This window comes from Amia ocellicauda, chromosome 17 (assembly GCF_036373705.1).
Source record: "Amia ocellicauda isolate fAmiCal2 chromosome 17, fAmiCal2.hap1, whole genome shotgun sequence".
NCBI lineage: Eukaryota > Metazoa > Chordata > Actinopteri > Amiiformes > Amiidae > Amia > Amia ocellicauda.
Genome location: NC_089866.1, coordinates 15,797,809 through 15,812,916, shown reverse-complemented (window position 1 = coordinate 15,812,916; position 15,108 = coordinate 15,797,809). Strand labels below are relative to the sequence as shown.

At 41.7% G+C, this 15,108-nt stretch overlaps 2 protein-coding genes across 3 annotated transcripts; one reads left to right on the top strand and one right to left on the bottom strand.

Annotated features, from left to right (window-relative positions):
* Window positions 1–650: 650 nt before the first annotated feature.
* On the bottom strand, window positions 651–9,113 carry ydjc (YdjC chitooligosaccharide deacetylase homolog). 2 transcript variants are annotated; one of them, XM_066689416.1, is made up of 7 exons: window positions 9,032–9,113; window positions 8,231–8,351; window positions 6,762–6,940; window positions 6,318–6,477; window positions 3,950–4,049; window positions 3,422–3,599; window positions 651–1,555 (listed from the first exon to the last, which is right to left on the bottom strand). In XM_066689416.1, exons 2-7 carry the CDS (start codon window positions 8,231–8,233, stop codon window positions 1,195–1,197), a joined length of 981 nt encoding a protein of 326 aa, XP_066545513.1. In that variant the 5' UTR covers window positions 8,234–8,351; window positions 9,032–9,113; the 3' UTR covers window positions 651–1,194. The 2 variants fall into 2 exon arrangements, with proteins under 2 accessions (XP_066545513.1, XP_066545514.1); XM_066689417.1 differs by lacking the exons at window positions 8,231–8,351; window positions 9,032–9,113 and adding an exon at window positions 7,656–7,778.
* Window positions 9,114–10,786: 1,673 nt separating this feature from the next.
* Window positions 10,787–14,808, top strand: sdf2l1 (stromal cell-derived factor 2-like 1). Its single transcript, XM_066689418.1, has 3 exons — window positions 10,787–11,052; window positions 12,153–12,349; window positions 12,853–14,808. The coding sequence occupies exons 1-3, from the start codon at window positions 10,866–10,868 to the stop codon at window positions 13,129–13,131; spliced, it is 663 nt and encodes a 220-aa protein (XP_066545515.1). The 5' UTR covers window positions 10,787–10,865; the 3' UTR covers window positions 13,132–14,808.
* Window positions 14,809–15,108: the final 300 nt, after the last annotated feature.

Here is a 15,108-nt window from a genome sequence, read left to right as displayed (position 1 = left end):
TGCATTATTTTCAAGACAAAAAAGAAAGGCCTGTGTTTAACCAGCCTTCACAATAAAACTACCACTCTGTGTTAGTGCTGTGGTTTAATTTGACACTAGAATACAGATATGGTCATTTAAATCAGTGCCCTTGGGGTTCTTATTAATCACTATTTTTAGGATTAGGAAAAATAAGTATTTGTTTTACACAATACGGATATAAGTGTCTTGCCACATCCAGGCACTGTTCAGAGTTCCTGTCAGTGATCCTCTCGTTCCAGGATGTGCGTGGGTGGAGCACATGCATCACTTCCTTCACATGTGTGCTGATATTTATATCCACAGATTAGTCTAGATCTGACTTTCTAGTGCAAGGTCTGTCACTGAAATGGTCTTGGAGATCAACAGGACCTTCTGGACAGCAGTTTACTGTTTGAGGTATTGTGTTTACTAGGCCTCTCTGCAAAGCTCTTGACTGACAGCTGTAACTGCAGCACCTTCAAGCTGGCTGTAGAAATAGCACTTTGGTTCTGTGCCGAAGACCCCACTATGATCTAGTTTTATTTTCCCAATTGCAATTGTTGGCAATTACGAGAGAGTTTAATTCACAGACATTTCAGAATTCAAATGTAGACGAACAATACAAACTTCACAGCAGGTGCATTTCCCTGTCAATGGATAAAAGTTAATGTTTTATTCAAAGTGTACAATAGAGAGTTCTTTTTATCCTAATGGTTATTGTTAATTTTTTTACAGTCTGTACCCCCTTTCCTAGTATTGTGTGTTATAAAAGCATGTCATTTGTTTTGGCAGTTAATAAATACCATGCCTTTTTTTTTTTTTTTAAGTATTCCTCTTTCTAAACCCATGTTGCATAATTTATAAAAAACAATATTACAGACCACAAAAATTCAAATAATTTAAAATACATTTTTGGGACCCATTTTTAAATATAAAAATATTAAGGTTCAAGGAATTATATCACTGGGTAAAATATGAAAGGATAGCAGCCAGTTGTTTCATTATGCTTCCACGATCCAATGGAGTTAAAATGTGCATCAGTGATTTAAAAAAAGTAATATATAGCATATATTGAGCTCTACTTTTTGCACTGTGGCTGTGCAACAACCCGTTAAGGTTTTTCAGGTAGAGAATTCAACAGGGACTAGATACTCAAAAGTGGGCCTTGCTGGGCCCTGCCACATGGGACTCATTTCAGAGGTCTTTGAAAGCACACAGCTGCACTTTCTTCTCCTTGTAGAACTCCAGCAGTGCAGGGTCCGTCAGAGTGTCCAGTTCGTGCTTGCGGTCCAAAGACTGCGAAAAATCGTCGGCGCCCTCCCCACAGCCTCCTTCGTAGGGGAGGCTGGGGTACCCTGGGTGGACCATTAGCTCCACTGTACGAGGCCGGTCCTGCTTGGAGATCCCAAACAGCGACGACAGTTCACACCGGGGGGTGGTCACACCGTTCTCTTGGGCGGATGGCACCTCTATAGCCTTGCAAATAGCTGCTTTAATGCTGGCAACCGACATGTGATTTCCCATAGTTGTGAGGCCAATGTAGGCATCAGGCCACCTGAGAGAAGCAGCCAAAAGGAGATAGAATGAGAAAAATATGTTCCACTTCCCCAGTGTCAGCTGGGAGGGTATTACTGTTAAAATTGATTTTAACATTTAACCTAGGATATTCTGAACATAATGGGCATTACAGAATGGGTGGATTTACAACCATTGTATACAGTGTAACTTAATCTGTTCTTCCTCTGGGGTTATACAGTTTGCTTTAAGGTATTATTTTCAAATGGATAATTCACCCTTTTCAATGTTCAGTTGCTATATGTAAAGCATAGCCTTTGCCTTATTTTATTTTTCTGCACACACTGTTATAACCACATCCTACAAATGATAATGATGTTTAAAGTCCAGTGTTCCTTGGGGCGTGTCTTTATTGTAGGCTGTCATACAGATATCAGAAGCTCAGTCAGAAGGCAACAACAAGTCCATATACAGACCCAACTAAACACTACTCTGCTCGAATCATTAAAGAAACCAATAAACCTGGAAAGTAATTTCAGAAATTGGAGATTAAGGATTTGTCAAAGATTTTAAAAGCAGTTCAAAACTATGCACAAAACACACAGAGACAGACTGTCAAAGCAAACTTAAGAAATATATATATTTGAAAGCATTCTTACTTTACAGCATTTTTTCACACCTGCCTAAACCTTTGGACACTACTGTGTGTGTATATACACCGATCAGCCATAACATTATGACCACTGACAGGTGAAGTGAATAACACTGATAATCTCGTTATCATGGCACTTGTCAGTGGGTGGGATATATTAGGCAGCAAGTGAACATTTTGTCCTCAAAGTTGATGTGTTAGAAGCAGGAAAAATGGGCAGCGTAAGGATCTGAGCAACTTTGACAAGGGCCAAATTGTGATGGCTAGACGACTGGGTCAGAGCATCTCCAAAACTGCAGCTCTTGTGGGGTGTTCCCGGTCTGCAGTGGTCAGTACCTATCAAAAGTGGTCCAAGGAAGGAAAACCGGTGAACGGGTCATGGGCGGCCGGGGCTCATTGATGCACGTGGGGAGCAAAGGCTGGCCCCTGTGGTCCGATCCAACAGACGAGCTACTGTAGCTCAAATTGCTGAAAAAGTGAATGCTGGTTCTGATAGAAAGGTGTCAGAACACACAGTGCATCGCAGTTTGTTGCGTATGGGGCTGCGTAGCCCCAGACCAGTCAGGGTGCCCATGCTGACCCCTGTCCACTGCCGAAAGCACCTACAATGGGCACGTGAGCATCAGAACTGGAGCACGGAGCAATTACATTACATTACATTATTTGTCATTTAGCAGACACTCTTAGCCAGGGCGACTTACATTTGTACCCATTTATACAGCTGGGTATTTTACTGGAGCAATCTAAGTGAAGTAACTTGTTCAAGGGTACAACAGCACTGCCCCACCCGGGATTTGAACCCACAACCTTGACCTACAAATTCCCCAGATCTCAATCCAATCGAGCATGTGTGGGATGTGCTGGCCAAACAAGTCCGATCCATGGAGGCCCCACCTCAAAACTTACAGGACTTAAAGGATCTGCTGCTAACGTCTTGGTGCCAGATACCACAGCACACCTTCAGAGGTGTATATATATGTCTTAAGATATAGTATAAATCAGAATGTAAATTACAATTCTCTCAACTGAATTCCAGATTGAGTGAGAATTGAAACGGCCCGAATGTCCCTTAACAACAGCGTTGGATGTGAGGAACAGCAAGGTTGGTTGAAGTTCAAATTTGAACCAGGTATAAGCCTCCTAAAAGTATTTTCATTATTTTATTAGCAGAGTGAGTTATTATAAATCACTTTCAAGATCATTCTTGACCTACTGGTATGAGACACCTTTTAAAAAACATTTCCCTGCCCTCACCTGATGCCGTGCTTAAGAAAGATCCCGACAGATTCCAGAGCGTCCTTTTCCACCTGTGTGTAGAAGTCCTTGAGATGTGGGGGCAGCCAGGAGCAGGCGTGCAGCCCCGGCTCTACAGGAACACGCGTGAATCGGATCTGATGGTCGGACAGCACCTGGGCAAACACCTCTCGCACCCCTGGGGAGATCGAAGACAGGCAGGATCAGCAACACCACTGAAACGCCAGGATTTGTGCCCCTTGAAGTCATAGGGTGGCATTTTAATCTTCTCATTCTAATGATTCATTCATTATTTTTCACTTTATTATATTAACACTTTGTTTAAACAGACATCAAAGCACAAAACAGAAGAATGTGGCACCAGCAAGTGGGTGGAGGAGGGGGAGCAGGGTTGCAGTACCAGATTTTTTAAATAGGACATATAATTATTTTTAATATCAAGCAAAGTTTGACAATTTCCTATAAAACCCAGACTGTCTTTAGACCCAAAGTTGCTCACAGTCAGTTCCTCTGACCGCCATGGCCTACCTGGCAGGACGTGAACGTGTTGATGCCCATCCATGTGATAAGGTAAATGGCCGGTCAGTTCGCAGAAGAGCTGAACTTGTGCCCTGAGTTCCAGCTCCACCTACAGAAAGAAACAAGCCCAACAATCGGCATCAGTAAACAGGGCCGTAGCCGATTACAACAGAACACTGTCATTGCTAGCAACTGCACTGAAACACTTGTACAGTCAATTAAAAATACTAAAACTAAAAACTAAAATAATCTAGGCTCTTACAAAGGGTTTTCACAGTGAATAATTGTACATTATCAGAATTGGTGTTGTCAGACCTCGAATAATGCAAAGAAAATAAGTACATATTCATTTTTAAACAACACAATACTAATGTTGTAACTTAGGAAGAGCTCAGATGTTGGGTGACTTTATGCCACTCTTGGCGCAAACATTCAAGCAGCTCGGCTTTGTTTGATGGCTTGTGACCATCCATCTTCCTCTTGATCACATTCCAGAGGTTTTCAATGGGATTCAGGTCTGGAGATTGGGCTGGCCATGACAGGGTCTTGATCTGGTGGTTCTCCATCCACACCTTGATTGACCTGGCTATGTGGCATGGAGCCTTGTCCTACTGGAAAAAAACAGTCGTCAGAGTTGGGGAACATTGTCAGAGCAGAAAGAAGCAAGTTTACCTTCCAGGACAAACTTGTATGTGGCTTGATTCATGTGTCCTTCACAAAGACAAATCTGCCCGATTCCAGCCTTACTGAAGCACCTCCAGATCATCACCGATCCTCCACCAGAATTCAGAGTGGGTGCGAGACACTGTGGCTTGTAGGCCTCTCCAGGTCTCCATCTCACCATTAGACGACCAGGTGTTGGGCAAAGCTGAAAATTGGACTCATCAGAGAAGATGACCTTAGTCCAGTCCTATACGGTCCAATCCTTATGATCTTTTGCAAACCTCAGCCTGGCTCTTCTTTGCTTCTGACTGATTAAGGGCTTTTTTCTAGCTTTGCATGACTTCAGCCCTACCCCTAGGAGCCTGTTTTGAACCGTCCTCGCCATGCACTTCACCCCAGCTGCCGATTGCCATTCTTTTTGTAGGTCACTTGATGTCATCCTATGGTTGTTGAGTGACATTCAAATAAGTTGGCGGTCATCGCAGTCAGTGGAGAGTCGTTTTCGCCCACTGCCAGTCTGTAGCTTTGTTGTCCCCAATGTCTGCTGCTTGACCTTGTTCTTATGAACCGCCGTCTTTGAAATTTTAAGGATGGAAGCAACCAGACACTAACTGTATTCTTCTGCCAGTACAACCAGAATTGAACCCTTTGTTTCCTCACTCAAAACTTTCCTTTTCAACTCTTTTGGCATGGTCAATAGTTATTTTTTGTTTCCAATTAATTCTGAGGTACTACTAGCACTGTTTTTGCCATCCAGCAGGTCCTATTGCAAGAGGATAGTGAAGACCACAGCAGTGGTTTTTATACTTTTCCTCGTTAAAAAATATTTGATTCAGGTGATCACCTAATCAGTACCTCATTCAGTAGAATGTGTGCCTGTGTTGGAATTCAACAGACACTGGAATAGAATGGCTGCCATACATGTAGAGATGCTGATTTAAGAAGAATTTGCAGTGGTCTCTTCATTTTTTCCAGAGCTATAAATATATACAGTATATATGTGCGACTGTGTGTGTTGTAGTATTACTTTCTGCTTTGGCATTTTCTATTATTTCAGAAAGGCAGGGTTAATAAAGCTCAAATCCATTTGAATGACTTCTTCATTATAACTCGGAATACATTACTGCCTTTAGATACAGCAGGTTTTAAAAAACATAATCAACAACATTAAAATCTGCTGGCATTCCACTGCCTCTTCAAAGCAATCATATATGCAACACTATACCTCGCCTTCTCAAGCCAGATCTGACAGTAAGCCACAAATAGTAATTTTGTGAAACCAGAAGCAGACTGTTAAAAATATACCTGATCTGGTTTCATGATTTTGTCAGACTTTGAGGTTAGGAGATCTAGTGATGAAGTGAGAACTGTGTATGATCTGAATTGATAAGATTGTTCAAACCAGGAAATACTAAAAAAAAAAAGAAAACTACACTGTTACATAGTTACATGTAACAGAATGTGATACTATAATCACAAAGTTCAGTTATAAAGCGTCCCTTTGTATATGGTATATGTCAGGCAAATTAAGGTAATTGTAAAAAGAGATGATATGTAAAAAGCCAAGGCTCCCCAAGTGCCAAGATGTCAAGCATTTCCTTTACCCCTTTGCATCTGCACCACTCCCTTGTTTTCGGTTGGCCTGCACTATTAAAAGCTACATACTGACCCAAGAGGTTTATTTCCCCCCGCGTTTCTCCCTTCTGAAGCATACCTCTGCCATCTTCAGCTGCCCGTTTCGTAACGCCTTCCTGAAGCCCATTTTCCCATGAAAGAATCCATCTTCATTCAAGAGAGAGGATCTCTTCTGGAGCCGTTCACACACCGGGAGCCCCTCAGATAGGTTGGCGTGGAGCCCGATTGGAATGTTATACCTAACAGAGGAAGAGATGTCTCCAACAGTTCTTATATGGTATATCCACATCTATCTGTCTGTGTTCATACATATACAAACATGTTTCAGAAGAGAATATGATACAAGTCAACATTATTCTAAAGCAACAATGCACATTTTGCAAAATATGGAAGGCACTCCGGTGCACAGGTTAAAAAAAAAAAAAAAAAAAAGTATTTAACTCTGTGTTTATTTATATACACACAGGCAGAAGTGTATATTTTTTCTCTCTTTATTTCTACACACACAGGCCCATGTGCTTACCTCCTTGCCTGCTCAGCTGCATCGTGGGCAGAGCTTGCGTTCACCAATAGCGACACGTTAGAGATTGCCCCTGCCTGGAAGCTCTCCACAATGCCTCGATTCCTCAGCAGACAGTATCCAAAATCATCCCCGGTTACCACCAGCTTGAGCCTGGGCTGCGGCATCCTCACTGGCCGGAGCTACCCGGGGTGCATGGAGAGGGAGAGGGAGAGAGGGAGAGAGGGAGAGAGGGCTGAGACATAGTGTGCGTGTGTCGAGATCCAGACATGTCCTTTTCTGGGGGGAAATCTGGGAAGAGCCTATATAGTTTAAAAAAAAAAAAAAAAAAAAAACTGGGACAAATGTAGCCCCTCCTATCCATTGCATCAGGAATTGGTGGTAACACTATATAGGAAATGATCCGCTTTTTCCGTGTTGGTTTACAGTGACGGGATTTGACGTGTGTTTGTTGTTTGTTTATTTGATTTGTTTCCCCGTCCTTCGGGGCTAATACTTGTTTGTAGACATCCTCTGCCGACTTTATCTTCAACTGAATTACACAGAAAATATATACTTTCCATTAAAAAATACACTTAACTTTGTACATGTATATACACAAGTCCGGTTGGTGACCGACACAGGGCTGTGTTACTGTAGCATGGCGAAGTTGCAGTGCATATACAGCCTCTCCTCTGGGATATCTATCTCTACAGACAGCAGCACGCCGTCCATGTGGATCGGTTTTTATTCTCCACATGAGCAACAGGACCGGGCGCACATATGACGGAGAAAATGGCACCAGACATATTCCTATACTGAACAGTTCCGTTTCAGCTTACATTTAACAGACCACTCATATTGATAGAGGGTTACACACTACAGTAGCATTGTTAAAAATTAAAAAACAGCCCTTACCCATCTTCAGCACGCATATATCTCCATCAAAGCTGTGAGCCACCAGTCGCAGACACGATTACATTACCACAGCCTTTACAATGTTGCGGGGTTGGCTAGATTCCCTTTCCGGATTGTCACGCCCTCTAGCGGGATCAATGCGAACCTCTTTGAAAACCAATTGTGAACTTGTTCTCACTTCAACCCACAAAAGGGGGAACCATCACTGGTTTGTGAAGATCGTGATCTCTTCGGCATTATGCATGGCATTATTCTTCCTACAAACATGTTAACTACAAATGCTGGTGGGGGAAAAAAATTAAAAGTTGAAATGCAATTCCAGGCCAACAGAGTGGAGTCGCGTTAAGGCTCTGGACTGCTAAGCGGAGGGTTCGAGCCCAGATGTGGAGACAGCTGTTGTACTTTTGAGCGAGGTACTGTACATAGATTGCTGGAGAAATGGGTACTGTAAAAACAAACAAAAGATAATGTGATATATTCTAACAATTGTAAGTCGCCATGGACAAAGGCATCTGCTAAGAAATAATACATATTATAGCCTATTATGGATTAAAAAATAAAATAAAAAGTCTTACCATGTAGGGTACGATGTAATCTGAAAGGTGGTGTCTGGAATCCAAATGGGACTATACCAAACCAGTTTAATATGGGGATTAAACCCACAGCTCCTGTCGGTCGAGGCTGCTCTCCCTGGAGCTGGAGAGACATGTCGTGTCACTGCTGAACATGACGCATGTTTCAGCCACACCACGCGTGTATGTGTGTGTGTGTATGTATGTATGTATGTGTGTGTGTGTGTATGATGGGTTATAACAGCTGTTCCACGACCACAATTCTTCTACACCGGAGACAGGGAAGTTATAGGCTTCATTATAAAACCTGGATGAATTTTAACCAATGCGACGTGTTTTATTTAAGGAAATCCTTATCATATAACCATTGACAACATCATGATAACAAACTTATTTTGAGAGATAGCTCAGCGATTATATTTGCATAATGTATGAAGTGAGAAGCAATGACCTTTAACTCCATCATTGTAATGTACACTTGTAACTAGATTGTTCGTTTAACAGTGACAGTGCAGTGCAAGTACATTGTGCGTGCATGTTTGAACATGAGGAACACGGTCGCAATTAAAATACACCAGGTCTATTTCAAATAAGTCAATAAACACTGTTTTTGTCCATTACCCTCACAAGATACCTTTACCTTAATTTGCTCGCCGATGATAGACCATTGGTGTCATTCTCAACAATGACCCAACATAGGAACGTTTATTATTGCGTCATTAGTTCCAGCATATTATTTGGAAACAGTATATGAACAAAACGTGTCTGGCAACTCGGGGGTCTTCTTGAATGCGATTGGCATACCTCACTGCTTTTGTCAAAGCTGTTGCTGACGGGCGCTAACTGTTCAACCTTCAGACCATGGAGGCACCCAGGCAGAGAGGGGCTCCTCCTTGCGCTCTGGCCCCGGTTCAAACCCACACACGCCGGCCTGGGCGGAGGCGGCCTCTGAAAGGGATTATAAAATCGAGGCCCTGGAGAACAGAGGGCCGCTGCCAACGTCCAGCATAATCCTTGGCCCTCCGGTGCTCCTTAACACAGAGGTGTAATCGAAAACGGGGAAACAGTAGGTGCATTTACACTGCCTTTTCTGATCTTTAACAAATGTGCAATGACATTTTCAAGAATATTTATATCTTTAGCATGTTCTATATTTAGCTATTTTTACATTGTCCTGGACCTTCCTTCGTTTGTTTTGTTTTAATATCACCATCACTATTGTGATTTCTCGATTATCATAAAAAACATAGGTCAATTAACTTTTTAAAACTTACCAATTCTCGTGAACAGCTAACAGCTGACTGTTCGTTTTTGACATCATTGGATAAACTTGTGTCCTTCAATGCTGTAGGACACAATAGACTTAAAGTTTGGACTTACATGCTAGTTCACATGCAAAGACCACTGGGGCTGCTGACAGTTGATCCTGATCAAATGGCAGTGTAGCCGTGATACCACTGATCTGGATCAAATGTACCAATGCATTTGATCCGGATCTGAGAGAGAGAAGGACTTCACAACAAACGAAACATAGCACGACCCCCTTAAGCAAGACCCCCGCCAGCACGTCATCAAAAGACAGGTGAATATAATGCATTATTTCAGTCAGCAGTTTCTTGGAGAAACCGTAAGAATTCGGTTTAATTTAATTCAAACTTGTTACAGACCACAGGACTCTGTATAAAGCATGGTCTTGTTACATTTTAAACTAAAGGCTCAACCCCGCATCCTTGTTGTATGACGTCAGGTCCTTGTTTCAGTTTCACATAAATGTACAGTGTATATTCACATACTATGCTTACATTGTGATTGTGAGGGCAATTAACTTTCCAACCCAATTCCAATTCCGTTTTTAATTCCCATTTCAATTCAGTTCGACTTCCAGTAGAAACTGTTATGGCAATGGCAAAAAGGGGATTAGGAATTGAAAAAGTGGAATCGACCCCAAGCCTGGTGACTACGATGTACTTTGAACAGATAATCCATTGAAGAAATGGGACCTAAAACTCGTAGTACTTTCTTCCTGACACTTTCCTCTTCTGGTATGATCTGTAAAGCTGCTCAAATCAGATAATATTGGCTCATGCCAGGTTCTTTATCGATTAAACATTAAACGCATTACCTTATCAGACTGTAAACTGTATTTAAATATAGAATAAATACTGACATTTGGTAAATGTACAAGTTAATGTATGTCTAAAAATACATTGTAAAACAGAAAACTGAAAACACTTCCGCTGGGTGCATGTTCCGTAATTTGGAGTATAAATGGATCTGGAGCACAGGTGTGCTTTCCCGCGTCACTAGACTAGACAGCTCATTGGCTGAGCCCGGGCTTTGAGGATTTAGGCAGCCAATCGGAATGCTTTTAGTGGACAGTCGTGCTGGAAAGACAATGGCACTTGCAACCAGGAACACTGGTACCCAATCATCGTGAGAGTTCAAGCTGTAGACACGCCCCCGAAACACACGACGGCCAACCAGAACGTAGCATGTGTAACAGCTACTTCCGTATACCTCGACTTGTCAAGCTCTGATTGGCTAAAGCCTGTGGGTTTGAAAGCACGTCAGATGTTCCTGCCTTGGAGGAAAAAAAGAAAGAAAGACAGAGAAATTAAAGCTACGCCGGCAACAAACAATGAGGTTAAAGCGGGTTTTCCACGAGCAGATCTTTATGACATTGTTTCTCCTCCTGGTCTGTGTTTCATTGCAATGCCAGTGCCGTGAGAGCGAGTTTAACTACGTCACATGCGGCTCCTTGGTGAAATTACTCAATATAAAGCACAACGTGAGGCTGCACTCCCACGACGTCAAGTACGGCTCAGGTAAGGCACACATGTGTCCCTGGATGCTGCTCAGCTTAGCACTGACCCTGGTGGTCTGCTTCCCACTTTAGCCTAAATAACCGAAGCACTAGCTCAATGCATGTCTTTTATTTTCACATTGACTGTGATTGCTAGCCTCGCCCTAGTAGATGTATTCTGCATGATTTCTGATTCTGTGCAGACTGTAAGGCTGTGTCTTTATTCAACCTTTATTATAGCAGTCGCTGATGAAAAGCTGTGCCGTGTAACGGTGCTCCTCGGGTCTGGCTGGACTGATGTTTCACACACGACCATTACCCACGCGTTTAAAATGTATTTCTGTATGTCGATAAACTGATGGTCAGAGTTTCAACTGCAGTTTCTAAATGGGAAGTGTGGGTCTTTGTGGGTGGGGGGGAAACTAATTTGATTATATAATGCATCCTTTTAAAACGACATATTCGTAGCTGCTTGTGTACAACAGCTCGATTTCCTGCACCTCAGGCGCTTAAAAGGGCAAAGTTTCCCCATCTTTTCAAGTCTGAAGTCGCACTTACGTAATATAATATTGTGTGCATCACACCCACCACATTATAAACCTCTACACATTCAGCGAGAAACCCGAGCTTGTGTTGATGTATTCAGTTGTGTAATTGAGGTAGGACATTTATTTATTTATTCTCCCTAAATTAGAGAATTTGCATCGGAGGCAGGTGAAAAACAATGGTGTTTATTAGACTCGGAAGAAACCCTTACATTATTTAAGTGTCAGGGTAATTAAGATGACATCTGTGTGGACTGAATATTTGAATGATTAATCAAAAACATAATATGAAATTAGAACTCCTGAACTAGCTAATTTTAAATTAGGGATACAGATGAGGTCGAAATGATAGTATTGAGTAATTGTTTAATTTAGACTTTTTAAAACTTTGACCTACCTGTGAATTGCACATTGCATTCCTGTATCTTATGACTTCTACAGGTATTAGACAATTACTTCTAACATTGAAATTGAAAACCGATAATATACAGGTTTTTAATCTATCAATCCCAGAGAGGTTATAATTGTGATGTGGTCCAGGCCTTGGGCTGAAAAACCTTTATCCTGATTGTGGCAGGCAGTGGTCAGCAGTCTGTGACCGGGGTGGAAGTGCCTGACGATGCCAACAGCTACTGGCGCATCCGTGGGAAGCCGAATGCCCCCTGCCAGCGAGGAGTGGCCATCAAATGTGGCCAGTCGATACGCCTCACTCACATGAACACGGGGCGCAACCTCCACACACACCACTTCGTTTCCCCGCTGTCTGGCAATCAGGTATATTCACCCGCGCTTATTTAATAAGCTGTATCATCTGTCCCCCCTGAATATAACTACAGTGTGAGCCCCATCATATTCAGCTTTGTCCTCAGCCAGGGGTGGTCAACCCTGGTCCTGGAAAGTTGCAGTGTCTTCTGGATTTAGTTGTATCCAAATCTTTAAAAGCTTAATTCAGCCAATTGTTGGGCTTAATTAGACAAATTTTGTCTGTGTTCAAGTGATTGATAATTTAGAAAGACCTGTAAAACCTGCAGGATTGTGGCTCTCCGGGTACAGGGTTGACCACCCCTTTTGTGTCAGTTATCTTTTTATAAAATTTTGTATCAAAATATATATATATGATTGCTTTCTCATGTATAAAGCAAGTGTTCCACTTACCTAGCACACCTCATCTCTCCGAAAGGAATGTGCCCCATTAAAACTGCTTTCCCACTAAAGTAAATGTTGAAACATTGTAAACTGTCCCTCTCATCCCAGTCTCATGTTGTCTCCCCCTGCAGGAAGTGAGTGCATTTGGGGAGAATGGGGAGGGGGATGATCTGGACGTGTGGGCAGTGCAGTGCAGTGGGATACACTGGGAGCGCGACGATGATGTGCGCTTCAAGCACGTCGGCACTGATGTGTTCCTGAGCATCACGGGCGAGCAGTACGGACACCCCATCAAGGGCCAGAGGGAGGTGCATGGCATGTCTAGCGCCAACTACAACAACTACTGGAGAACCATGGAGGGCGTCTTTATCAAACCCAGTGCGGAGCCCTTAAGGCACGATGAACTGTAGCCCCATGGACCGCACTTCAGGGATTTTTTTTATTTTTATATATATATATATATATATATATATATATATATATATATATATATATATAAAAATAATGGTTTTGTTCTGTTTTGTTTTTTCAACTCTTCCTGGCTGAATCTACATTTCCAAAAAAAAAATCCTTCTGGAATGCAAAAGGAAATTTAAGGTCAAGTGATACAAAATTTTGCTGTCCATTTTTTTTTTTTTTTCTTTTATTTGAATATGAACAAAGTAAGTAAAATTCCAAATGCTTGTTACACCCTCATTTCAAGATCTCATGGTGGGTGTTGGGTGTAATAAAGGCTGGTTTCCCTCGGCTTTTAGCTCTTTTGCGGAATTTGCTCCACTTGTTGACGTTGTTTGTGCACTTTTACAGCTTTTAAAATTGGGACGAAGCACTGCAATGAACCAAAAGCAGAAAAACACCCATGTGGTAGTAATATCGATCACTAGTACTTGTTTTTGTTTTTTAATCTAGTTTAACTGTTTTGCGTCCCTTTTTTTTTTTTTTTTTTCTCTCTTAGACTTCAAACAGTCAAATATAAATCTGTCAGTTTCTGCTGCTCAGCCTTAAATTGTGACCGTGTGTAGGTCGGTCTCAACTGTCAGATGTGACAACAATCATGAAGGACACCCTGTCATTTCTCCCTGTATGTTGTGGTGACCTGTTACAACAGATAGTAATGGAATGTTTCCCAAAATATGAACTTTTATTTATAGATATACTAATGTTTAATTATCATAATAGACTCTGCTCCATTTTACTTTCTATGTTTTGACTATTTCAGCGAAAAGGTTTCTGTTCATATTCCACTCTACAGTCTTTCTAGTGGAGCTGCAGGATGGTGGGTTGGATAAAATCTGTCCATGTCTGTACAGGGGTGAGTCATGTGCAACAGACCGTGGCTGCGGCTTCACTTTGGAAATAACTTTCCAAATAAGTATAGTTTCTCAGATGAGACAATCACAGTTCAGTGACTACTATGATTTTGCTTAGTTTTGCCCATTTCTTAAAGTCATGGAAATCACAAGGGAGCACTTTTACCGTCCTTGAATATACAAGAAATTAAATGTCAATATAAAAGGGAATAGGTGGGAGGCCTGTCTGGTCAGGTGTGGCTTAATCATCCCCCCCCCCCCCCCATACTTTTTAAATAATACTGTATAATGGAAAGGAGTTTTGATTTCATGCAAACCCCATAGTTGGTTTAGGGATGATAATCATTCTGTAACAAAGTAACACAATGCACACGCATACCTGTTCAACAAGCCCGCCTCTGCTCCGCTCCCCAAGACTACCGGAAGGTTAAAGTGTGGCAGCTATTTTAGAGGCACACCAATCCAGAATCACATGTGAACTAAAAGGAAATGTGTGTGTGGGTATATATTGGCTCAGAATTTTTTTCTCTCATGTACTGTATACAAACTGAATGTTTTCCTTATGTTGACATCCTTTTCAGTGGTAGTACTCCAAGTTGGTCTGAAAAAATACTTGGGGCCTGTTATATTGCCCTCCTTAATACATCTGAAAAATCAAAGCTGAGTTTTGGTGGTGTCTTTCCATGAAATTAGTGTGAGGATTTGGGTGGGGGGGACATTTGTAATGAATTGCACTAGGATGTTTATGAAAATTATTAAAAAAATAAAAACTCCAAAGGATTCAATTGGTCTCTTCATTGTACTAATATATTAATATGGCAGATCTATATTCACAGCAAAGACCAGAAAGTGTCATACTGCATAATCCACTGGGGTTTAATTCCCTTCAGGATGATCTTGTTTGCTCCAGGAAAATCCACTGGCATTAATGTATTCCACAAGTTGTTTTTTTTTATCAGTCATCCAAATTAAATTCTAAGGCAAATGAGGAGTAGTTGATGACTTTGTTTTTGAAGGCTTTAATCTGCGCTGTCAAAGTTTTCAAATTGTAAACAGTGCTTGGCAGTCACCAGTCTG

What these genes read in the sequence shown, in the direction of transcription:
- ydjc (XM_066689416.1), bottom strand. An exon ending in ACACGTTCACGTCCTGCCAG is followed by an intron (nt 3,600 to 3,949) that starts GTAGGCCATGGC and finishes CGATCTCCCCAG; the next exon opens with GGGTGCGAGAGGTGTTTGCC. An exon ending in TTTCTTAAGCACGGCATCAG is followed by an intron (nt 1,556 to 3,421) that starts GTGAGGGCAGGG and finishes TGCTTCTCTCAG; the next exon opens with GTGGCCTGATGCCTACATTG.
- sdf2l1 (XM_066689418.1), top strand. Translation starts at nt 10,866, where the DNA reads ATGAGGTTAAAGCGGGTTTTCCACGAGCAGATCTTTATGACATTGTTT. An exon ending in CGACGTCAAGTACGGCTCAG is followed by an intron (nt 11,053 to 12,152) that starts GTAAGGCACACA and finishes TGATTGTGGCAG; the next exon opens with GCAGTGGTCAGCAGTCTGTG. An exon ending in CCCCGCTGTCTGGCAATCAG is followed by an intron (nt 12,350 to 12,852) that starts GTATATTCACCC and finishes CTCCCCCTGCAG; the next exon opens with GAAGTGAGTGCATTTGGGGA.